The 25,745-nt window shown below is 36.1% G+C and overlaps 3 protein-coding genes across 3 annotated transcripts; all 3 read left to right on the forward strand.

The window, feature by feature from the left end:
* Positions 1-341: 341 nt before the first annotated feature.
* LOC110023024 (glutathione S-transferase U18-like) lies at positions 342-2,831 on the forward strand. Its single transcript, XM_020722231.1, has 2 exons — positions 342-726; positions 2,247-2,831. The coding sequence occupies exons 1-2, from the start codon at positions 403-405 to the stop codon at positions 2,631-2,633; spliced, it is 711 nt and encodes a 236-aa protein (XP_020577890.1). The 5' UTR covers positions 342-402; the 3' UTR covers positions 2,634-2,831.
* A 6,587-nt stretch (positions 2,832-9,418) lies between these two features.
* Positions 9,419-15,455, forward strand: LOC110023026 (glutathione S-transferase U18-like). The gene is made up of 3 exons (XM_020722234.1): positions 9,419-9,797; positions 11,797-11,865; positions 14,983-15,455. The coding sequence occupies exons 1-3, from the start codon at positions 9,474-9,476 to the stop codon at positions 15,292-15,294; spliced, it is 705 nt and encodes a 234-aa protein (XP_020577893.1). The 5' UTR covers positions 9,419-9,473; the 3' UTR covers positions 15,295-15,455.
* Positions 15,456-20,045: 4,590 nt separating this feature from the next.
* Positions 20,046-21,924, forward strand: LOC110023025 (glutathione S-transferase U18-like). The gene is made up of 2 exons (XM_020722233.1): positions 20,046-20,694; positions 21,362-21,924. Exons 1-2 carry the CDS (start codon positions 20,371-20,373, stop codon positions 21,743-21,745), a joined length of 708 nt encoding a protein of 235 aa, XP_020577892.1. The 5' UTR covers positions 20,046-20,370; the 3' UTR covers positions 21,746-21,924.
* The last annotated feature ends 3,821 nt before the right edge of the window (positions 21,925-25,745 follow it).

The raw sequence follows: 25,745 nt of genomic DNA on the forward strand, positions 1-25,745 counted from the left end.
TTTTATGATAAGCTACTTTGATAAGCCTCCAATAGATAATAAGTGGGCTTATGGCAAGCCAGACGGGTCTACTTCTAATATTAAGGCAATAAAGAGTATTTAATGATTTAATATGACCGATATTTGTGGAGGTGTTTATGTGCTTCATGGCGACATTAGTTGCAGTTTATAAGCAATGGTCAGATTTCTGCTGACCTTGTAGCAGATTCAGGCATGAACCGCCATTAACTTTCCAAGTCTACAGTTGACCGCCTACAAACGTCATCGCTTACGTTATTGAAAAATTCTTAATTTAAATCCAGAAACAATATATCTGCGCATAAATACCCGCTGAACCGAGCAGAAGAGATTCAAATCATCCATTACTAAACATAGAAACCAAATCTGAGATCCAGAGAGAAAATGGTGACGGAAGAGATGGTGAAGCTGATCGGAATCTGGTCGAGCCCATTCGTTGTGAGGGCAATGATGGCTCTCAATCTGAAGGGGATCGAATATGAGTTCCTGCCAGAGGATTTGCCCAACAAAAGCGAGCTTCTTGTTAGGTCTAATCCTGTTTACAAGAGGGTCCCCGTTCTCATCCATGGAGATAAGCCCGTTTGCGAGTCCCTTGTCATTTTGCAGTACATTGACGAAGTCTGGGCTTCTTCCGGCCCCTCCATCCTCCCCGCCGATCCCTATGGCCGTGCGCTCGCTCGCTTCTGGGCAGCCTATGTAGACGACAAGGTGCGTATTTTATATTTCATTCTGTCATTTTTCTCATTGCACGTCCGGACGGTCAATCTTCAGTAGCCATATCATCATACACATTGTGGATCTCACAATAGAGCACGTGTGATATGTGAAAGATTATTGTGTGCAGCGACAATCATTGAATTCTTTTTTTTAAATTTTGTTTCTTCTTATATTTTGTTATATTTCATTAGATACATGAAATGAAACTAATGGTGGGAGGATATTTTTAAAAGTATTGTTTATATTATCCTCTTACAAAACAACATTTAAAAAAAAATAAGTTTTTGAAGGTGGCATAAATATAAAAATTTAAGTTTAAGATATATTATCCTCTTACAAAACAACATTTAAAAAAAATTAAGTTTTTGAAGGTGACATAAATATAAAAATTTAAGTTTAAGAGTCCGTTTGGGGTAGCTTATTTAGTGCGGTGGCATTTTGAAAAACGCACCTAACCTGTTTGGGTAAACTGGTTTTGGCAGCTTATGCGTTTTCAAAACGCCGAAAATAGCGTTTTCACACCGTTGCGGTGGGAACTTTCTGGCAGCGATCTGACTTTTTCAAAAAAATAAAAAGTTGTAATAGTGATCGCACCTAAACTTATCAACAGCTTATTTTTAATTAACTTATCAGCAAATTATTCAATAAGCTGTTGCTGTTCCGAACAAACCCTAAGTGTTAGATTTCTAAATATATAAAAATTTTAGAGGAATGCATGTAAATTATTCATTTTATGGGTAAAACTATAAAATAAGATTTTAATGTTGTCTTCTATCTATACAATCAGTAATATTATTATTTTAAAATTCGGCAGCATTGTCGTGGGTCTTACTCCAGATATTATTCAAAAAATTCGGCAGCATTTTTTAATCTCAATCTTTAAAAATATTTCTTTTTATTCTAAACTTGTTAGAAAAAAAATAATAATAAAACAATTTAAAAGTAGATTTAAATCAAAATTATTTTTTTGAAGATAAAATAAACGTGTTAGGGGCAGCAGTGCAGTGGCGATGCATTTTATTCGTGATTTTCAAAAAGTCGTAACTAAAAGTTGCTTTTCCAATAAGCTCTAGTTGAAAGCAGTTTTAGCACAATAACTAGTTATCTGTGGTGATTGCTAGAAAGTTACGGTCTGATTTCTTTTTTTTAAAAAAAACTTTTGCATCAGTCGCCACAACATTTTGAAAAATTTCTTCTTCCTAGTAGTATTTCTTCAAAAAATTATAGTTACTCCTAAGTTTGACTTGACACTATTAATGCAATTAGGTCATCAATAGGAAAGGTTATTTCATCAGGGCACCGGGCGTAAAATTTGTGTTCCGAGTCTGGTGGTCATGTGTCATGTGGCAAGTGGGTCCCACCCCTTTAAAAAACCTACTCAACTAATGTATTACATTAGAGCCCACTTGTCACATGACAAGTGTGTATTGGTGGAATAAACACTCCATGTAGAGAGTACAATTAAAAAACAATTATTATCATTATTAAATCAGTACGATTTCCCTTGCCAGTTATCTTCTCCCGTTCGAGTGTTGCTCTGGAGCAATGATGAGGAAAGCAAGGCAGCGGCTAAGGAGCAGATGTTCGCCGCACTGCTGCAGTTAGAAGACGCTTTAGCGAAGTGCAGTAATGGGAAGAGCTTCTTCGGCGGCGACATTATGGGCTTGGTAGACATCACGCTCGGTTCCTGCCTCCGTTGGCTGGAAGCAATTGGAACTATAGAGGGAATAAACGTTCTGGACAAAACGAAGACCCCTCGGTTGGTTGAGTGGGCGGAGCTCTTCTGTTCCGGCGACCCCGCGAAGGAGCTGCTGCCGGAAGCCGAGAAATTGGTAGAGTACTACAGGAAAGACTTTGTGGTTCGTCGTGTTGCTGCGGCTTCTGATCCGCCCAAATGATTTTCTGCTTTCTTGGTTGCGTTTATGGATTCTGTGGGTGAAATAAAATTAAGGTGGCACATGTTGTGTTTATGCACTTCACATCAACATATGATGATGCAACGTTGAAGTTATTTTGTTTCTGTGCCGTTGAAGTTATTTGATTGTGTTATGGTTGAGAGTTTAAGTTTCCTACAAGATGTTACATGCCATGAGTCATTAATTTTCTTTGATGTTTCTGGATTGGGAATCAAAATGTTAATAATGTTGTGTTGCTGTCTACATCCATGCATAAAATTTTTGAAATTTTTTACTTGTGTTTTAATATAACATCAATGAATGGTAGAACATTTCGAGGGATAAAAATTCTAGCCTATGATGGATCCAATCTCGAAGTATTTGCTTCACTATTCTGCGGAACTAAGAGCCAAAATCTTTTCTCCAGTTCTAAAAGAAAGTGATTTATTTTAATTTTGGGAGCTCGCATCATTAGTAAGACAAATCCCTTTTATTTAATTACATCTTTGAAAAAACAGTTCTTAGTTAAAATATAGCTAATAAATTTCGCAGACTATAATGGTATATATCAAGACTGCTATTTAGAATTTATAAAATGAGTGGCTCAAGTTTGGAACAATTTTTTTCGGAAGGCAATGGATGAGGTGTAGAAATGCCAGATACAAGAAGAAGTAGTGGTTACTCTAGTCTAACATGTAGTTGGGTTTTACAATTTTAAAATTAAAATAAACTATTATTTAGTTGAATAATTTTTAGAAGTTTAGGAATTATATTCGACAAAACGAGCCATCAAGAAGAATAGGAAAAAGTTAGTAATGTGGCAAGGACAACAAACTAAGCTCAAAACCTAAACTAATGTGAGCTCTACCAATAAGATAAATGATCAAACCTAACTAAAAATGGTATGACCTTTGGAATTCACTCACACAAGGGAGCTAAACTAAGCTCAACTCTCCTGAACTTACTACCCTCTTGGAGTAGGCTACTTACTACCCTCTTGGAGTAGGCTACTGGCTAACACCTCATACACTTCAAAACCATAATATCGGTCACATGCACGTTAAGGCCTGTAGGTTGTTGTTATTAGAATAGATGAATTGAGCCAAAGAACTATATCATACATATGCTCCTCATTCATTTAAATATCTTGATATTTTAAAATTTTAAAATTTTAAAATTTTATTATTGATGCAACATGATAATGACTCGATTCAGCTGATTGAAAATTATAGAATTGATTGATCGAGAAAAGTCTTACAAATTATATTTTTTTATAGATAGATGAGACTATAAAAAATGGATGAAGTGTGTTAGATTTGTAAAAAGCAATTTTTTTGGGTGCTATAGATGTAAAAGGCCCTTAAAAATAATTTTTGTACTAGGTAAACAAATTTAGCATTAAAAACTAGTTTTTACAAGTGAACAAACCTAATAGATGAGCCCAAAGCATATAACAATCATATACATCATGTAAAAAATAGAAAATCAAAACAAAATTTTGAAATTTCCTCGAGCAAGAAAACTCAAAATGTGAAAGAATGAACGCTTCTAATTGAATGAAATGAAAGAGAAAAAACTAACTATTTCCTTTAATTTGACTGTAAGAACTTGAGAAATTGTTCACTCCAGGGAAATGCGATCAAACGTGGCTAGATGACTTTCTGGAGACCGAGTTCACGTGGGAGAAGAAAATGAGGACTTTCAGTTTTTGTTCGGCTTTAAAGATTTTCTTTGCCAACTTACGATTGACTTATGTTATCGATTTTTAATAACTTTCACTGAAGGAAAACTATAAATTAGATTCAGATTTTGCAACGACTTATAGTTCGACACAAAAAGCGTTGATATTATGTCTTCTTCACGACCATCAGATTTGAAAATATAAAAGCGGTTGGTATGATTTTTTGCTGGATTTAACGTGCGATTAACATCGACCATGGTTGATATTATTAAGTAATCAATAGCGTCGGTCATGGGCTAATGCCCTAATATCACTCACCCTTCTGACCCAATCTTATTTTCTTCTTCTTCGCCTTTTGGGCAACGGTGCGGCAAAGCCGGCGACCTATGGCTTCTTCCGGGCAATAGTGACCATTTCGGCGAGCTCGAGCGACTCAGGCGACATTTTCACCATCCAAATTGAGGCCCCAACAAGGTAAACTCCTCTTTTGGCTTAGATTTCCTTTTTTTTCTCTCTCGAGTCTCCCCTCAAGTGATTTGTATTTTTAATTTTCATTCCATCAAAAATTTTTTTTTGGTTTAGGATGGTTTTGCATAAATATAATGTGGTTTATATGTGTGGTTTCAATTTTTGTTCATTTTCTTTTTGTGAATTTATGAAATATGAAATTTAGGTGTTAGCTATGTAATGCAAATGAATGTATGCAAAGTTTGCTTAGGATTGATTTCTCATGTGAGAAGTTAACTTCATTAAAAAAATGTATGGCTTATGGAGAGTTTTGTTGCTAGTATGATTTAAATTAAATAAAATTTACTAAATCCAATAAATTGGGATTTATTAAATGTAAATATTATTAAATCTGAAAAAAAATGTTCGGCTCAGTTAAGGTTAAAACTAGTTAAAATCATATGATATGTTTTTCTTAAATATATTTGAAATATTTTTTTCTTGTACTAAATCAGTTAAATCCAACTACTAAGTGGATTTAGTTAATCTGAATTAAATACACATGAAGAATGTTATATATTAGATGTTTTTGGTGGGAGGAGGAGTCTATAGTGGGAGTGAATGATGGTATTTTTGGATCATAGACAGTTTATGTGGTTTGCGACAATGACAAGAGTTCCCACTTTTAATTATGAAGGGAGATGTGCCTCATATAATAGAGTTATAATGGATTTTATGTGGTGTGTGTGCCGATACTTAACAAAAATTTGATGTGGCGCCTATACTGGATATGGCCCCAACGATCCAAAACCTAATTTTTCACCTGGAAGATCGTAGGAAGGTTCTCGTTGATCACGAGGCTACGAAAAGTTATGTATCACTAAAATATGACTCGGTAACTCGAAAATGAACATTTCTAGGATTTTAAACTGGGGAATTTGGTGTTGACAGGGGTCTCGAACTCTCGCGGGGGAAAAATCAGTCTGTACCCAAAATTTTCCAAAATGCACGTGGGAAATGTTGTTGACTACCCTTGGCCACGAAAGCCCTAGATTGATGGAGTAAGCTCTCTAAACATCATAAAGGACATCATACACGTTCCGAGTCAGACCTAGCGTCAATCTATGGTGAATTCTCCCGGGTAGCCCAGAATCAATACAAGTCCTGATTCAATACTTGGAGCACATACCAGGAGGTCTCAAAAGGATGTCTTGAATTGCAAGATGCTATGAGTGAGCAGTGAATCATCCTGAGTCAGTCAGGTGGACACTCAATGCATATGCCATAAAAAATTGACACCAATGCTTCCATACTAGAGAACCAATTTGATTAGGCATAATCTTGATGTAATGCATATTGAGAAGAATTTTTTTGATACTATATTTAATATTGTTCTAGATATCAAGGGAAAAAAAAAAGAAAATGTCAAAGCAAGATCAGACTTGAAGGAGTATTGCAAGTGGAGGGAAATAGAACAGTAAGAGCAAATGCAAGTAAAATAATAAAACCTGAAGCTACATATTGTCTCATATTGGATCAACAAAAAATAATATTTGAGTGGTTTCATTCTTTAAAGTCTTAGAGTAGTTGTGCTTTTAACATAAGCCGATGTGTTGATTTAGAGACGGAGAAAATATTTTATATGAAGAGTCGCGATTGTCATATTTTCATGCAATGCTTATTACCTATGCATTCTATGTCCTGCCAAAGTCGGTACTTAATCCGTTGATCGAAATCAAAGACAAGAAAATGTGCATGCACTTTGAATGTTGATTCTCTGAAAAGTCTTGATGCAGACATTCTGTTATTGTTATGCAAGCTCGAATGGATATTTTCTCTTGATTTTTTTGACTCAATGGAACATCTACCTATACAATTTAAACAGAGCATGAGGCTCTCCAGAATACTAGAGGAAAAAACAGACAAACCAATAATATCGAATGACAAAGGGAGCCAGAGGGGCTGCACTCCACATTGGAGGTTCGATCCCCCTCACGTAGCCTTATTCGGAGACTGGGAATTTTTTTTGGGAAATTTTTTTCAAAATTCAGAAGCTTACAGATTTATGTAATTATGTGACCATTATATTTGTTTGATCATGTATATAGGCCAAGGAGCTTGACCGAGAGTCATCCACTACAAAGTTGCATGTCTTCACACATCGATATCTGGGCACATACCGGTGGATATTCGACCACTCTTGGCGTGTCATGTAAGTTAAAAAAATTATTTTTTGTTAGGGTTATTAATATGCCAATTAATATTAAAAATCTCATATAATGCTTGAATTTTGGTATGCAAGAGATTATAAGCAACTCCAGGAGAGACAAAGTGATATGGCTAGCCAGACCTCGCCATCTGTCGACATCAGTGGTAGCTAGTCTATCACTGTTTAATCTGATTTTTGAGTTGTGAACGCAGGCAACAAGGAAGAAGAAAGGGAGAGTGTACGACCTAGGAGCAAAGGGGATAACATTTGAAGCTGAGCACTTTCGTGCAGTTGTGGGTGGCCCTAGGTCATTATATGCTCAACATGAGGAGCTTGCCAAGTGTGTCATGATGGTGAATAAAGAGCTCTGATAGGTGCATAAAGGTCAGCAGATGGTTGTAGATAGTATAACATGTCTGTCAGAGAATTTTGCCTGTCAGAGCAAGCGACATATGAGTGTTATCGAGGAAGATGAGGAGAATAAGGAGCAAGATTTGAATTTTTATTATGTGTTTGGTGATGTTCCCCGACCCGCCATAGGTGCTGGTTATATGTTTCTTTCATTTATGTTTAACTGAACTTTCGATTTTTGTGGTTGTGAACTTTGAACACTTTGATCTATCTATCTTTAATTTAATTTGGTATCGAGTTGGGCATTTCTTTTATCTATTTTGATAGTAGAATAATGTTATATTATGTTATTTGTGTTTGTTTTGGGTAAGTATGTGTAAATTTAATTGTCCGACAATAATTTTTTTTATTTCTTGCAGATTTGCGTCAAATCAGCGTTGAAATATTTCAACTCTAATAGTACAATAATCAGTTTGGTATCAGTCATTGAATAATTTAACATCGAAACCTATCCGATTCTAATTTGCGTCGAACTTCGTCAATGCTAATTGACGTCCGCTAATATCCAGTCTAATTAGTGTCGATCATGTTCGATGCTAATACGTAATTAATCCAAGTTCGTTCATTTTTCCGACGAAAATTCATATCGACGGAATTTTGAGATGCAAATCCCGGTGCAAAAAAAAAAAATTCAACACGAAGTTCGACGCAAAATCAATTAGCGACACCCATTTAACATCAAAATTATTTCACGCTAATCCGATTCTAATAGATAGTGGGAAAAATGCCCAATTAGCGTCGAAAATATCCGACGCTTAACGGATATTTACCTATAGTGTTAATAACCGACGAAAAAATCCGCCGGTTATTACAAATAACCGTTCGTTAATATCATATGTAAACCAATCCGTGAACTTTCCGATAACTCGCGTTTGTCGATTTGTAATTCAGTATGAACTGCCGTTGGAAAAGCTATTTACAAGTAACCTAAGTATTAAACCGTTAGAAATCCTTAGGTTAAATATACCGTTGGTAAGTTATTAGAAATTAATTAAAAATTTCCAGTGCTAAAAAAACTTCAATTTTTCTGCTGTTTCTAATAATTTTTCTTGTTGCATTTGCCTTGTTTCTAGCCAAACCGTTCGTGTTAAGGTAACTTGATTTGCCTATATGACTTGGTTGTCCACATCTTTCTTATATCTGGTTGGACAATTGGGAGCTGGTACAATTCGATTGGATTTGGTGGGCACACTGTTGGATTAATTTTGAGACTACAATGTAATTAATAAATGTGTTGGGTCATCATTTAATAAGTCAAAATTATTGTGGTTTAATTTAGAATTAAGTTTATGACTTTGGACACATTTGTCATGATATTATAGTGTGGATACCATAAGTGCAAATTCTAATTTGATGAGGGGCAGAATTAGAATTAAGCAAAAATTTTTTATAACCGCCTGGTAGTTACTTTAAAGGGCAATAATCCCCGATTTGCAGAGAGACACATTCTTTTTCTTGCACCCCATCAACAAAAAACTAAAGAAACTCTAGAAAATCTGCAGATTGAAAGATCATACCTTGTGCAATCGATCTAATGGACTCCGGTACACTTCCGCTAATCTATGGTTTATTTCTCTTGAAATAGAATGTGATTTTTTTTTAGTCCGAACACACACAATGTAATGAATGCATTGATGTGGCACAGCAATATATATATATATATATATTTAAAGGACTGGTCGGAGGCTAATAGACGAGCCCCGAACACCCCCTAATGCGCCTAGCTACTTGAGTACTAATCCAGAAGGAGTATTTGGACTCTAGACCTGAAGTGCCTCGATGCCCTACTAAGTGATCTAGGAACGCAGCCCATGTTACACACACACATATTCAACAGTCACGTGAATATTTTATGTTCCTGAAATTGTTTTTAGCAAAGCATTCAAAAGTTGAACCGCCATGGACACGCAAGTCCACCCTAGACCGCTTATCAACGTCATCGCTCACGTCAATATCGAAACCCTGTTAACTACTACTACGGGAAAGAAGAAATCCGCCCACCGCATTCCAGCTTTAAATACCCGCTAAATCCAGCGGAAGAAATCCAAGCCATCAAAACTAAACCTAAGCTAAAATTTCTGATTCAGAAAACAAAATGGCGACAAAAGACGAGGTGAAGCTGATCGGGACGTGGGCAAGTCCCTTCGTTGCGAGAGCAATGATTGCTCTCAATCTAAAGGGGATCGAATACGAGTTCCTCCCGGAGGATTTGCTGAACAAAAGCGAGCTTCTTGTCAGGTCCAATCCCGTGTACAAAAAGGTCCCCGTTCTCATCCATGGAGGCAAGCCAGTGTGCGAGTCCAGTATTGTGGTGCAGTACATCGACCAAGTCTGGTCTTCTTCCGGCCCTTCAATCCTCCCTCCCACTCCTTACGATCGCGCCATCGCTCGCTTCTGGTCAGCTTATGTTGACGACAAGGTACGTAATGTCTCGAGAGAAAAATAAAAAATGAATTGCATATTTTGGGGCATTTACATTTTACCATCCATTTAATATTAATTTTTATATCGTACACCTAAATTTTTAGGTTTTAGATTTATGTCATCTTAATCTTTTATATCGCATAATAAATGCCATCATTTGAGCTTTTAATAAGTGAAATGCACTTTTAGAAGAATCGATAGAGCCAAGACTCAGTTCGTGTTCTACTTGTTAAAAAATATCACTGTTCGTGTTTGACTCGTTTATATTTCGAACACAAAATTTATTCGTGTTCAGCTCGTTTGCTAAGCGAGCCAAACACGAGCTGTTTGAGAATAAAAAGTCATTTTGACAATCATAATCATGCAGTCGTAGGATGTTAAGAATTGGGACAATTTTTAAATCTTATTGTCCATATTAAAACATCATTTGACTATAATTTAATATACTTTTATTAAATTTTTTTTATTAATAATTTTAATTAATTATAAATCTTTATAGCTTTGTAGTCAATTAAATTTTTTAAATATACTACTCATCAATATATATGTGTGTGTCTAATTGATGAGTAGTGTTTCCAGCCGAAATGACTGAACACAGACGAACAAATCTTTGTTCGTGTTCAGCTCGTTTATATATCGAGCACAAAAAAGGTGTTTATATTGGGCTCGTGAACTTAACAGATAAATTGAACACGAACTTCTTAACGAGCCGAACACGGGCTATTCACAAACAACGAGCTGTTTTGACAGCCCTAGGTAAGATGATATACATGTAAAAACTAAACTTTTAAGTTAAAAATGTAAATATATAGGAATTAAGTAGTAGTATATAATTCCCATAAATATTTAATTTCCATGTCATTTTTGTTTGAAAAAAGAGATTTTTATTTTTGTGAGGAGAAAATATATTATTTTTTATTAAATTAATTTTCTCCTGTTGTAGTTGAATTGAGGAGAAATAAACTAAAATATAATTGCAAATTTCTTTGAGATAATCAAATTATTTAAATAATATATTAAAAATAAAGGCCAAATTTTAAGAATTTTTTTTTTAAATTTAATAATAAAAATGACAATTTAATAAAATAGTAAAAAATAATAAAAAATCCCTTTACATTTATATTTATGTATATATGTATATGTTTGTGAATATTTAACTTAATTCTTTATATATACTTTAATATAAGCATGTTTTTTTTTAAACATATGAATGTTTTAAATGATTTAATATGCACACCACTTAATTTCTATACATTTACGTACATAATACCAAAATATTTGTTTTTATATATATTTCATTTTATTTATGCATGAAAATATATATTTTATTTTTTTATAAATTATAATAGTTATATTTTTTATGTGATATGAACGTTTTAAGTGAGAAAAATATGAAAAATAAATATAGGAATTAAATATATATAATTACTTAAAATTTGGGTGATACGAAAGCTCTCTATTTTTTTCATTTTTTTAATTTTTGCCATAAAGAAACTTAAATTAAAAGTAATTGTTTTCGGCATTTTGTAGGAAGTGAATTAGTTTATGAATTTTCGGCCAATATATATATATAATTTCGAGCTAAAAAGGAGTTGAATATGGACAAATAAATTTTTGTTGGTGTTCGGCTCGTTTATATACAGTGCAAAAAAATTATTTGAGTTTGATGAACGAATCAAATATGAATTTCTTCACGAGCCAAACACAAACTATTCGTAAACAACGAGTATGCAAGACTATCCACAAATAAATTTTTGTTGGTGTTCGGCTCGTTTATATATATAGTGCAAAAAAATTATTTGAGTTAGATGAACGAATCAAATATGGATTTCTTCACGAGCCAAACACAAACTATTTGCAAACAAGTATAATACAACAAGTCCGATATGCTAGAAAGTACTTGTTACGCTGCATCCGTATTTTCATTGCTGAAGTGCAGTTAAAAAAGGAAATCAATATGATCGCTAAAGCAGTAAATTTGCCCGTCTTAGCAGTTGATTTCTCAGATTCGAGTGTTAGTGTGGGGTGAAGATGAGAACAGCAAAGCGGAGGCGAAAGAGCAACTGTTCGCCGCAATGCTGCAGCTAGAAGCAGTGATTCGTGAATCAAATTTTTCACACGAAACACCTTTCCTGTTCACACAAAAATTTGGCTGAAATACTGTGGACACCAGCTGAACTCCACCTGTCACAATTTATTCTGCGACGAACCTGCGAACTCCACTGCAACTGCATATGCAGCAACTTCTCATGCGACAAACCTGTGAACTCCACTGCAACTGCACATGCTGCAACTCCTGCGACAAAACTGTGAACTCCACTGCAATTGCACATGCCGCAACTCCTCATGCGACAAACTTGTGAACTCCGCTGCAACTACACATGTCGCAACTCCTGCGACAAACCTGCGAACTCCGCTGCAACTGCACATGTCGCAACTCCTGCGACAAACCTGCGAACTCCGCTGCAACTGCACATGCCGCAACTCCTGCGACAAACCTGCGAACTCCGCTGGTCGAGCTCCTCTGTTCGCAAACGCTCATGTTCGCGGTAACTGCACGCGAACTCCAGTTCATGAACTCCACCTCACTGAACACCGTGAAGGTTCGTGAACTATCGCGCCTCGAAGCTTCGACACCGCCTCTACCGCGAACTCCCTGAAGCAGAACTCGTCGAACTGCCGCAGTCATTTAACCGAACTGCTTCGCACCTGTTCATTCCCGCGAGCCCGTTTACCTTGCGAACAATCCGTAAAATTTGTGTGCTGCTCATGTTCGCCACCGAATTCCTCTCCTCTGTGAAACTTCCTCCACTCCTTCTCGCTGCAGTGCTCTCGCGCATCATTCCAGCAAAATAATTTGCTTCCAAAGAAGTCCTCTTCCTCCTGCTTCCAAAGCTTCTAGGAAATAAGTCCTCTTCCTCCTGCTTCCAAAAGCAAGTTTTCTTGGAATCCTGATCCTGCTGGTGGGGAGAAAGGGGAAGGAATATTCTTCTAAGATTTCTCTCATTTCTTTCAGAAGTTTCCTTCCGCCTCCAACAGTCCCTGTTTCTTAGTTTCCTTCCTGAACTGCCGACACGCCATCAACCGTCTGTTCCCCACTCCTCCGCAGAACCGCCTCTTCGCTGGACTCCAAGCGTCGCGAATCTATCGCACCTGTTCGCGAAACCTTCAAACTTCGATCGCGAACCTCTGCTGCGATTTGCCGAGCGGAGAACTCCTTTGGCAATTTTGTCGCGCTCCTCTGCGCGAATGCTTAGCGATTTCGAAGATCTCGAACTTCGTGATTTCCTCTAGATCTCCCGCCGCAGAAGAAGCCATGTTGTCGCGGTTCCTTCCTTTCTGTTCCCCACTCCTCCGCAGAACCGCCTCTTCGCTGGACTCCAAGCATCGCGAATCTATCGCACCTGTTCGCGAAACCTTCGAACTTGCCGCTGCCGAACCTCGTAAATCTCTGTGTTCTTCTTGTGGATTTGTGTCGATTCCTATTTTTCTTCGCCCTAATTTCACAATAATTGGTATCAGAGCCAGGTTTTGTTCTATGGCGGAGGAGATTGATGCAGGAAGAAGAACAGGAATTTAGAGAAAAAAGAATTCGTGGTTACGGAGGAGTTCGACGTTTCCGCGACGAGGGCGGGCGAGTCTCCGCTTAGGGATGAACCGGAGGAGAAAGGCTCCGGAGGTTGCACTACTAAGAAGGAAGGAACCGCGACAGCATGGCTTCTTCCGCAGCGGGAGATCTCGAGGAAATCACGAAGTTCGAGATCTTGGAAATCGCTAAGCGTTCGCGCAGAGGAGCGCGACAAAATTGCCAAAGGAGTTCTCCGCTCGGCAAATCGCAGCAGAGGTTCGCGATCGAAGTTCGAAGGTTTTGCGAACAGGTGCGATAGATTCGCGACGCTTGGAGTCCAGCGAAGAGGCGGTTCTATTGAACACGAACTTCTTAACGAGCCGAACACGGGCTATTCACAAACAACGAGCTGTTTTGACAGCCCTAGGTAAGATGATATACATGTAAAAACTAAACTTTTAAGTTAGAAATGTAAATATATAGGAATTAAGTAGTAGTATATAATTCCCATAAATATTTAATTTCCATGTCATTTTTGTTTGAAAAAAGAGATTTTTATTTTTGTGAGGAGAAAATATATTATTTTTTATTAAATTAATTTTCTCCTATTGTAGTTGAATTGAGGAGAAATAAACTAAAATATAATTGCAAATTTCTTTGAGATAATCAAATTATTTAAATAATATATTAAAAATAAAGGCCAAATTTTAAGAATTTTTTTTTTAAATTTAATAATAAAAATGACAATTTAATAAAATAGTAAAAAATAATAAAAAATCCCTTTACATTTATATTTATGTATATATGTATATGTTTGTGAATATTTAACTTAATTCTTTATATATACTTTAATATAAGCATGTTTTTTTTTAAACATATGAATGTTTTAAATGATTTAATATGCACACCACTTAATTTCTATACATTTACCTACATAATACCAAAATATTTGTTTTTATATATATTTCATTTTATTTATGCATGAAAATATATATTTTATTTTTTTATAAATTATAATAGTTATATTTTTTATGTGATATGAACGTTTTAAGTGAGAAAAATATGAAAAATAAATATAGGAATTAAATATATATAATTACTTAAAATTTGGGTGATACGAAAGCTCTCTATATATTTCAATTTTTTAATTTTTGCCATAAAGAAACTTAAATTAAAAGTAATTGTTTTCTGCATTTTGTAGGAAGTGAATTAGTTTATGAATTTTCGGCCAATATATATATATATAATTTCGAGCTAAAAAGGAGTTGAATATGGACAAATAAATTTTTGTTGGTGTTCGGCTCGTTTATATACAGTGCAAAAAAATTATTTGAGTTTGATGAACGAATCAAATATGAATTTCTTCACGAGCCAAACACAAACTATTCGTAAACAACGAGTATGCAAGACTATCCACTAATACAACAAGTCCGATATGCTAGAAAGTACTTGTTACGCTGCATCCGTATTTTCATTGCTGAAGTGCAGTTAAAAAAGGAAATCAATATGATCGCTAAAGCAGTAAATTTGCCCGTCTTAGCAGTTGATTTCTCAGATTCGAGTGTTAGTGTGGGGTGAAGATGAGAACAGCAAAGCGGAGGCGAAAGAGCAACTGTTCGCCGCAATGCTGCAGCTAGAAGAGGCTTTCGTGACGTGCAGTAAGGGGCGGGGCTTCTTCGGCGGCAGCACCATTGGCTTGGTAGACATCGCCCTCGGTTCCTGCCTTAGTTGGCTGAAAGCTTTCGAAATTATATGTGGAATAAACTACGTAGATGGGAGGAAGACCCCTCTGTTGGTTGAGTGGGCGGAACGCTTCCTTTCCCACAAGGCTGCCAAGCATGTGCTGCCTGACGCTGAGAAATTGGTGGAGTACAGAAAGGATATTAAGGCTCGTCGTGCTGCTGCAGCTCCTCCCTCCAAATGATTATTTTGCCTTTTTAGCTTGCTTCTATGGAATTTGAATGAGAGTGGGTTGGTGATATTTGATGATATTACAGTGATATTATGGTGAATATTAGCATAATATCATTATAGCATCCTCAAATTCACATAAAATAATGGGGGAAGAATTTAAGATGGAGAGAGCAGGGATTCCATTACCTCATATTGCTGGAGAGGATATTTTGGAATTTGTTCTTGTCGTTTCTTTTTTGAATAATGCTCACTATCCTAATAATTTCAAAGCATATACTATGAAGTTATTTAGATCAATGTTCTTATTGACAAAAAAGAATGGGCTCCTAATTTATGTAATTCCGCAATTACATTAACACCCATATTCTCAACTTGCGACTAGGGTAATGCATTTAGATCTTGTTTGAGAATCCGGTAGAGTCCCGTGCAGATGTGTTAGGTTTGGCTCATATACCGACAGATGCATCTCTTCTATTTGGTACAACATTATTTCCGACAGTTGCAGCAACCGTACCCTCATTTTCTTATCATTTCAGGTGGCGAAATATTCTTTACTTTGACTTCGTTCTGCCGTTTAGAAACGAACAAATTAGTGAATTGTGATTTGCGATTAGGGTTGGCAATAGAGTTGAAATATGGTACAACAATTTCACATTCAAAACGACAATTTTTTCGGAAAGATCAAAATTATAATACCAAAATTTTAAAACCATACCGTTTCGCAGAGGCATTGCCCCCTCAACTGCAACACACTTAACGAAACTCTCCCATTTAGACAGATGCTTCCGCTCTACTCCACTTTACTCCCCTCGCGAGCTCCGCTTCAGCATTTGTCCCTTATTTGCTATATGACGAGTCATACCTAACAAATATCCACCTTGAAAAATATCAAGCCCCTTTAGGAGAAAAAACACAATGGAGTTTCTCTTACACCCAAATGGGTTGGGCTACCGAGTTGTCTAGCAATTGCAACCATTCAACAAGTTCAAGCAATGTCTGGACTTGTTGATAGTTACTAATTTGGTCAACACATCAGCTGCATTCTCATTAGTATGAATTTTCTGCAACAATATCTCACCAGATGAAATCAATTCTCCAATCTTGTGATACCTCACATCAATAAGCTTAGCAAGTCAAATGACACTTTGAGTATCACAATGCAATTGAACTCCACCTCGCTCAACACTCAGCTCCTTTACTAACCTAGCAAGCCATAAGGCTTCTTTAGTAGCTTCAACTATTGTCATGTACTTAGCTTCAATTGTAAATAATGTCACAATAAACTGAACTGTTGATTTCCAACATATAGGCCCTCCACCAAGAGTAAAAGCATACCCAGTTGTAGACCTTCTGTCATCTAAATCACCTGCATAGTCTGAATCCACATATCCATCAACTAAAAGATCATTCTGCTAACTACCAAAAATAATTTCATGTCCTACTGCACCCTTCAAATACCTGAAAATCTACTTGACTAATTCTCAATGTCGTCTTCCAGGTTTAGACATGTATTTGTAAACTTGATTGATAGCATGAGCCAAGTCTGGGTGAGTACATACTATTGCATGCATCAAGTAGCCAACCACATTGGCATATGGAACCTTTGTCATGTCTTCAATTCCATATTTTTCTTAGGACACTGTTCTGAACAAAGCTTAAAATGATTTGCCAATAAAGTGTTCACAAGCTTTGATTTGCTCATGTCAAACCTATCATACACCAAAGTGAGTTGGGCTACCATGTTGTCTAGCAACTGCAAACATTCAACAAGCTCAAACAATGCAAGAACTTGTCGATAGTAACTGACTTGGTCAACTAATCAGCTGCATTTTCTTCAGTATGAACCTTTTACAACAAAAATATCACTAGATGTAATCAATTCTTTGATTTTGTGATGTCTCACATCAATATGCTTCGTTCTAGCATGTTATACCAAATATCACTAGATGTAATCAATTCTTTGATTTTGTAATAAATAGTTCTAGCATGTTATACATAATTTTTAGCTAGATAAATGACACTTTGACTGTCACATTCAACTGAACTCCACTTTGCTCAACACCAGTTCATTTATTAGACTAGTAAGCCATAAGGCTTCTTTAGGACCTTCAACTATTGTCATGTATTCAACTTCATTTGTACATAATGCCACAATAGACTAAACTATAGATTTCCAACATATAGTCCCCCCACCAAGAATAAAAACATATCTAGTTATAGGTTTTTTGTGGTCCAAATCAGCTACATATTCTGAATCCACATATCCAACAACTAAAGGATCTTCTGCTAACTACCAAAAATAATTTCATGTCCTACTGTACCCTTCAAACACCTAAAAATCCACTTATCTACTTCTCAATGTCGCCTTTCAGGTTTAGACATGTATTTGCAAACTTGACCAATAGCATAAGTCATGTCAGGACGACTACATACCATATCATACATCAAGCAGTCAAATGCATTGGCATAAGGAACCTTTGTTATGACTTCAATTTCCATATATGTCTTAGGATACTAATTTGAATAAATCTTAAAATGATTTTCCAATGGAGTAGTCACAAACTTTGCTCATTCCAAACATGTCTAACACTTTCTTAACATAGTCCTGTTGAGATAACCATAGTTGTGCTGAGCCTCTGTCTCGGTCAATTTCCATTCTAAGAATTTTCTTTGAAGCACCTAAGTCTTTCATACGAAATTTCAAACTTAGTAAAGCTTTCAAACCAAGAACATCTTGCATATTCTTTACAACAATCAGTATATTATCAACATACAGTAGCAAAAAAATAAAACAACCATCACCAAGGATCTTAACATAGACACAACAATCATACTCACATTTCTTGTAGCCAATCTAAATCATGAAGGAGTTGAACCGCTTATACTAATGTCTTGGAGACTGTTTCAACCCATACAACGATTTCTTTAACCTACAAAATAGATGCTCATGTCTAGGTTGAGTGAACATTTCTAGCTACTCCAAGTAAATCTACTCCTTAAGATTACCATTCAAGAATGCACTTTTAACATCCATCTGCTCTAGACGCGAATCCCAAATAACTACTAATGCAAGAATTGTCCCGATTGAAGTATGTCTGATCACAAGAGAAAAAAAATCATCATAATATATCCCCTTATGCTGTGAAAATCTATTTGCTACCAATCGAGCATTGAACATTTCCCCTTCTTTTTCTGATACTGTTGGTTTCATTTTGTACACCCACTTGCAGCCAACAGCCTTCTTTCCCTCAGAAAGTTGGACAAACTCCCATGTATGAGTTTTCTGCAAGGACTCCATCACTTCAGCCATTGTACTCATCCATTTCTCTTTCACATGTCTAGTGATAACCCCTTGGAAACTAGCTAGATCATCACTACTCATGAGAAGTGCACAAGAGACCATGTCTTCATAACCCAATTTACTTTGAGACATTATATTGACGCGTCTCTGTCTATCTTTGGCTAGATTAAAATTTTGCATATCATTTGTAGCAGACACACCAGATGTTGGATTTTCTTTGGCTAGATTAAAATTTTGCATATCATTTGTAACAGACACACCAGATGTTGGATTTAAACAAACTTTCCATTCTCTTAGTTGTTTTAAGAGGCTATTTGAAATTTATTTTTACTGTATCTGAACTCGAGCTATCATCTGGCACCTTGTCTTGATGCTGTTGCAACATAGACTGCTCATAAAAAATAAAATCTCTGTTGATCACAATTTTTTTTGCAATCAGATCCCAAAACTTATATCCTTTGACACATTTTTGTAATCTAAAAAGATACACTTCTTGGATTTTGGATCAAATTTTGATCTTTCATCACCAGGTAAATGCACATAAGCAGGACAACAAAAAATTTGTAAATTATCAAAATTAACTGCATTGCCTGTCAATAGATCTTATGCAACATTGCCACCCAATGATGCCCGAGGTTATCTGATGAGGTAGCACACCATACTTATAGACTCTGCCCATAAAATTTTAGGAAGATCTGCATTCAGTCTCAAACATCTTGCCCTATCAATTAAAGATATGTTCATCCTTTCTGCAATGTCATTTTGCTGAGGTGTCTTGCAAACTGAAAAAATGCCTCTGAATGTCATGTTTTGCTCGTCCACTAATATAGATGCTAATTAGTGTTTGCAATGCCTTTCAGTTAAAGACATGTCCACTAATATTGATGCTAATTAGTGTCGGTCAAGTTCAACTCTAATACGTTGTTAATCTAGCGGCTCCCGTTTTTTCATCGAAAGTTTATATCGACGTAATTTTGAGATGCATATCGCTATGCAAATAAAAATCCAACGCAAAGGTTGACCCAAAATCAATTATTGACGCCCATTTAATATAAAAATTATTTCGACGCTAATCAGTAGAGTCGGAAAAATGCTCGATTAACGTCGAAACTGCCTCATGCTTATAAAGCATTTTCTTATAGTGTAATAACCGATAAAAAACTGAATAACCGTCAGTTAATATCATATGAGAATCAATGCGTGAACTTTCCATGCACCGGCAATTTAAACCGTCGGATATTAATTGTAGGTCGTTGGAAATGCGGTTTACATGTAACCTACGGATTAAATCTTTGGAAATCCTTAGGTTAAATATAAAGTCCATAAGCCATTAAAAATTATAAAAAACCCAATTTTCCACCGGTTCTAATAATTTTTCTTGCAGTGTTTGCCTTGTTTCTGGCCGAGCTACTCGTGTTCAGTTCACATGATTTATCTTTAAGACTTAGTAGTCTTCATCTTTATTTGCACTTGGTGTGGCACAACATTACAACTTCGCCACTAAGCAATCTTGAGCAATCAACATTCACGTGAATATTCAATGTTCCTGAAATTATTTTAGCAAAGCAAGCAAAATTTGAAACGCCATCGATAGACTAGTCCGCCCTGGACCGCTTATCAACGTCATCGCTCACGTCAATATTGAAGCCCTGCTAACTGCTACTACGGGAAAGAAGAGATCCGCCCCCACTGCGTTCGAGCTTCAAATACCCGCTAAATCCAGCGGAAGAAATCCAAACCATCGTAACTAAACCCGAGCTCAAATTTCTGATTCAGAAAACAAAAATGGCGACAAAAGACGAGGTGAAGCTGATCGGGACGTGGGCAAGTCCCTTCGTTGCGAGAGCAATGATTGCTCTCAATCTAAAGGGGATCGAATACGAGTTCCTCCCGGAGGATTTGCTGAACAAAAGCGAGCTTCTTGTCAGGTCCAATCCCGTGTACAAAAAGGTCCCCGTTCTCATCCATGGAGGCAAGCCAGTGTGCGAGTCCAGTATTGTGGTGCAGTACATCGACCAAGTCTGGTCTTCTTCCGGCCCTTCAATCCTCCCTCCCACTCCTTACGATCGCGCCATCGCTCGCTTCTGGTCAGCTTATGTTGACGACAAAGTAAGTAAAAACAGAGAAAAAAAATGAATTGCATATTTTGGGGCATCCACATTTTACCACCCAACCAATGTTGATTTATATATCGAACACCTAAAATTTTAGCCTTTAGATTTAAGTCATCCTAATATTTCATATCACATTAAAAAAATATCATCTTTTGAGCTTTTAATAAGTGAAATACACTTTTAGAAGCATAGATAAGAAGATATATATATGTAAATTAGAAATGTAAATATATAGAAATTGAGTAGTATGTATGTAATTCCCATTAATTTTTTATTGCCATGTCTTTTTTTTGTTTGAAGAAAGAGATTTTTATTTTGTGAGGAGAAAATATATTATTTTTATTAAATTAATTTTCTTCTATTTTAGTTGAATTGAGGAAAAATAAACTAAAATATAATTGTAAATTTTTTTTAGATAATGAAATTATTTAAATAATATGTAAAAAATAAAGGACAAATTTTAAGAAATTTTTTTTAAAATTTAATTTTAAAAATGAAAACTTTAAAAAAAAAGTAAAAAATAAATAAAAATTGATATTAGGTTTTATAACAATACAAGATTAACTAGAAAGTATCTTTTACGCTGTATCTTCATGGCTGAAGTGCAGTTAAAAAAGCAAATTAATATGATCATAAATCAGTAAAGTTCCCCATCTTTGCAGTTGATTCCTCAAATTCGAGTGTTAAAGTGGGGTGAAGATGAGAATAGCAAAGCAGAGGCGAAAGAGCAATTGTTCGCCGCAATGCTGCAGCTAGAAGAGGCATTCATGAAGTGCAGTGAGGGGCAGAGCTTCTTCGGCGGCAGCACCATTGGCTTGGCAGACATCACCCTCGGTTCCTGTCTTAGTTGGCTAAAAGCTATCGAAATTATAAGTGGAATAAACTACGTAGACGGGAGGAAGACCCCTCTGTTGGTTGAGTGGGCGGAACGCTTCTGTTCCCACGAGGCTGTCAAGCATGTGCTGCCTGATGCTGAGAAATTGGTGGAGTACAGAAAAGATTTTAAGATTCGACGTGCTGCTGCTGTTGCTGCTGCATCCAAATGATTATTTTTTCTTAAAGTTTGCTTCTTGGAATCTGAATGAGCGTAAATGCTATATGCGGAATTCATTTGCGTGGGTTGGTGGATTGGTGATATTTGATGATATTATAGTGTGTATATGTATATATAATGCTAAGTAAAATTGAATATAATGAGTTGCAAGTTATTTTCTGGCTGATTTTGAGCTAGGGCCGATCCGAATAACTCAATTTGAGCGAGCTCGTATCGATTTAGAGCTAGATTGAGCCCGATTCAATTTTCAGATAGATCCTCAAGTTTAAATCTAAGGTTCAAACTTGGCACTGGGGAGATGCATCTATCTTCTCAGATTCTCAATTTATGGTGAACCAAGTGAATGCTAGTACAATGCCAATAAAGTCTTATAATGGTGCACTTTTAAGTTAAAGATGGAGATTGATAAATCTGACTATTTCAGAAATGAGTAGATTTTAATGAAGTGCTGTTAACTTTTAAAGGTGCTGTCTAAAATTAGCAATTTTGATAGAAAAATCACTATAGCATGAATCAAACATACAACAAAAAATTTCAAAGCCATGGGAGTAAGGGCCCCTGAGGCGGCTTATTTGGTGAGTTTGTTTTGAAAACGCTGTTTGAGGTGTTTGTTTCGAATGTTTTGGCCGCTTATCCATTAATACAGTTTGTTTTTTATAATAAACGCGGCCACGGGCTCGACCCCAGGGCCCACATTCTTATCTACAATAGTTACACACTTGCCCTTCATAATGAGGAAGCTGTTCTGAGCATCAACAAAATTGTTCTTCTCGCATCAAGTGTTAACGCGGTCTAAAGCATGGTGAAATGCTATCATAAATTTCTGTGTTTCAAGCGAGAAAGAAATTTCTTACTCGAGAGATAATAAATATGCATTTTGAATTTGTAGGTTGTAATTTGCAGATTCACATTTATTGTGTTATATCCAAAAATATAAAAACTTAATCTCAGTCTAGTAAATAGGTTGATGCTGATGTATGAATTTTTCTGTGTAGATGCATGGACTACTTTGAGAGAAAAAATATTCACAATTTTGTGATATATGTACATGTTAAAGTATTTATCTATGTTGCATGGAACTTTTTAAGTTATTTGAGGGTTTGAAAATTAGCATTAGGAAGAAGATTTTTGTAGTGTTACTTGAGAGCTATAAGAAGGAATAAGGGGGATTGTGGTTGTTTTGAGAGGCTGATTTTTTGTAGAATTTAAATGATGGTTAGGTTGGGAGATATGTATGTGTGATTTTTGTTAGAAAGGTTTAAGTTAGTAATAGGTTGCAAGAGCTTTTATGGAATTTGGCCGGGAAGATTCGGTGTAGAGAGTTGAAGAAAGAGGATATTTCAAGATAGACTTTTTATTACATTTTGTTCGATCGAAGCTATGAGCATATTGAAAGACTCCATAACATTCAAGTAGAATGTGAAAAAGGTTATGAGTAAGAAGAAACAACAATAATGATAATAATATTGAATAGAAACATATATTTTTTGATTTTTTTTAAAACTGTATCGACATCCACTACATTAACACTCAAATTTATAACCTTGAAAAGTTTGAGTAATGTAAGAATTTTGATTGTGGGTGGAATTTATAAGATATTATGAGAGTGAGAAAGTGAATGAGAGTGAGATTGATGGAGGGGGTAGAGAGAGAGAAAATGTGTTCTTGTTAAAGATAAAGTTTTTCTTCTTATTGATTAAGGGTCTGTTTGGGGCAGCTGCAGCTTATTCAAAAGTTGTTGCGCAGAAGCTAATTTTCTATTTATTTTTTGCATTTTTTAAAAACAGTTGTATTGCAGTTATTTTTTAACAAATGACATTTCAGCCTATGTAATATAGTACTGTTTATAACAGAACTGCTCATACTAGTGTATTTCATAATTGAAAGCAAATGTCCAGTTCGAATAATACAAAATAAAAGACTCCTTACTAAACAGTGAGTAGCACAAAAATCAAAATTTTTAGAAAAGACTATTAAAATAATATTTAATGAAATGATTATAATATTTTTAAAATGCACTCGATTTTTATCATGAGATAAGTTGTCCTCAAAGCAAACTCTTCACACCCAATCACTATTGACAGTAAAATCTTCTAACCCATCCGCCCAGCTAAAGAAGGCAAAACATTTTGGTTTTCTCCTCAGATAATAATTTCTTTTGCCTTACCCATTACAACAACTAACACGCAAAACACTAAAGAACATAAATTCATGGGAGATAAGAAAAAGTAAGAAACATAAACATCTGCAACGCCGCTACCGCATCAGAACCACTGCCATCATATTTATCAACACATCACAGTGCCTCATCACCGGTACTATCATGACCACCATCTGCACACAACCTACAACCAACATCAATAGCACACCACCATCATATCACCAAAACACAAACACCAACACCACACCACGACCTCTACACCACACCACCATGTCTAAACCATACACCACCACCTCCACAACAATAACCACCAACATCAATAACACACCACACCACTCTAACACCTCCACATCACCATATCACCCCCTCCAAACCAAACACCACCAAAATCATAGTGCACCAACAATATGATTTATCATGAGATAAGTTGTCCTCAAAGCAAACTCTCCACACCCAATCACTATTGGTAGTAGAATCTTCTAACCCATCCGCCCGGCTAAAGAAGACAAAACATTTTGCTTTTCTCCTCAAATAATAATTTATTTTGCCTTACCCATTACAACAACTAGCACACAAAACACTAAAGAACATAAATTCATGGGAGATAAGAAAAAGTAAGAAACATAAACATCTGCAACGCCGCTACCGCATCAGAACCACTGCCATCATATTTATCAACACATCACAGTGCCTCATCACCGGTACTATCATGACCACCATCTGCACACAACCTACAACCAACATCAATAGCACACCACCATCATATCACCAAAACACAAACACCAACACCACACCACGACCTCTACACCACACCACCATGTCTAAACCATACACCACCACCTCCACAACAATAACCACCAACATCAATAACACACCACACCACTCTAACACCTCCACATCACCATATCACCCCCTCCAAACCAAACACCACCAAAATCATAGTGCACCAACAATATGACACACAACTCATGCATTTCCCAAATTTAGCCTATGTGACCTACGTGACCAACTACGACCTACTTGGCTCAGAGATTACGCAATTCCCAACTCCAGCCTTAGTGGCCTACGAACGTTAGAGCTATTTGAAGACTACACCCTATGTAGTTAATTGTTCATGTAGTTCTCATCTTTGTCATTTATGGTCTACAAATATTATTTCAGCTGCCCACTACAACTTACATAACCAACTACGGCTTACTTGGTCCACAACTCCTGCAACTCCTCAATGTGAACTATGTGGCCAACCGACGCTTCTGAAACAACCATATATTAATTACATTGTCATCTACTTCCAAGGCTTTTAGCTACGCCATTTACGATTAGTTGGTGCTACAATCATCGCCTACTACATTCATAGAAGACTACTATCATTATAACAATTGAATATGGTGATCTGTTACAACTATTATTACAGAATTATCGTTGTACATCAACATTGTAATTCTATCTCCACTAATTTAAGAGAAGAGCTACAATAATTATAGTGGATTATTCAAACTGTGCCTAGGGCTGTAAACGAGCCGAGTTGAGCGAGCTCAGGCTTGGCTCGTGTTCGGCTCGTTAGAAATAGCTCGTGTTCGAAATCGGTTCGTGAACAGTGTGTTCGTGTTCGACTCGATTTAAATATTCATGTTCGTGTTCGGCTCGAAATTGGCTCGTTAAACTAAAATTGAGAAAAATAGATGTAAAGTGTGGGATTCGAACCTGGATCAAATCTATACAAAAAAGATACTAACCACATAGTCACATAAGGTGTTATGATTTAAAATTAGACATAAATATATATAATATATTATTATATAAATAATATATGTAATATATTGTTATATAA

This window comes from Phalaenopsis equestris, unplaced genomic scaffold (genome assembly GCF_001263595.1).
Source record: "Phalaenopsis equestris unplaced genomic scaffold, ASM126359v1 Scaffold000204, whole genome shotgun sequence".
NCBI lineage: Eukaryota > Viridiplantae > Streptophyta > Magnoliopsida > Asparagales > Orchidaceae > Phalaenopsis > Phalaenopsis equestris.

Coding starts and splice junctions, on each gene's coding strand:
- LOC110023024 (XM_020722231.1), top strand. CDS start 403: ATGGTGACGGAAGAGATGGTGAAGCTGATCGGAATCTGGTCGAGCCCA. Junction 727..2,246: donor CAGCCTATGTAGACGACAAG/GTGCGTATTTTA, acceptor TTCCCTTGCCAG/TTATCTTCTCCCGTTCGAGT.
- LOC110023026 (XM_020722234.1), top strand. CDS start 9,474: ATGGCGACAAAAGACGAGGTGAAGCTGATCGGGACGTGGGCAAGTCCC. Junction 9,798..11,796: donor CAGCTTATGTTGACGACAAG/GTACGTAATGTC, acceptor CCGTCTTAGCAG/TTGATTTCTCAGATTCGAGT. Junction 11,866..14,982: donor AAGCGGAGGCGAAAGAGCAA/CTGTTCGCCGCA, acceptor GCGAAAGAGCAA/CTGTTCGCCGCAATGCTGCA.
- LOC110023025 (XM_020722233.1), top strand. CDS start 20,371: ATGGCGACAAAAGACGAGGTGAAGCTGATCGGGACGTGGGCAAGTCCC. Junction 20,695..21,361: donor CAGCTTATGTTGACGACAAA/GTAAGTAAAAAC, acceptor CCATCTTTGCAG/TTGATTCCTCAAATTCGAGT.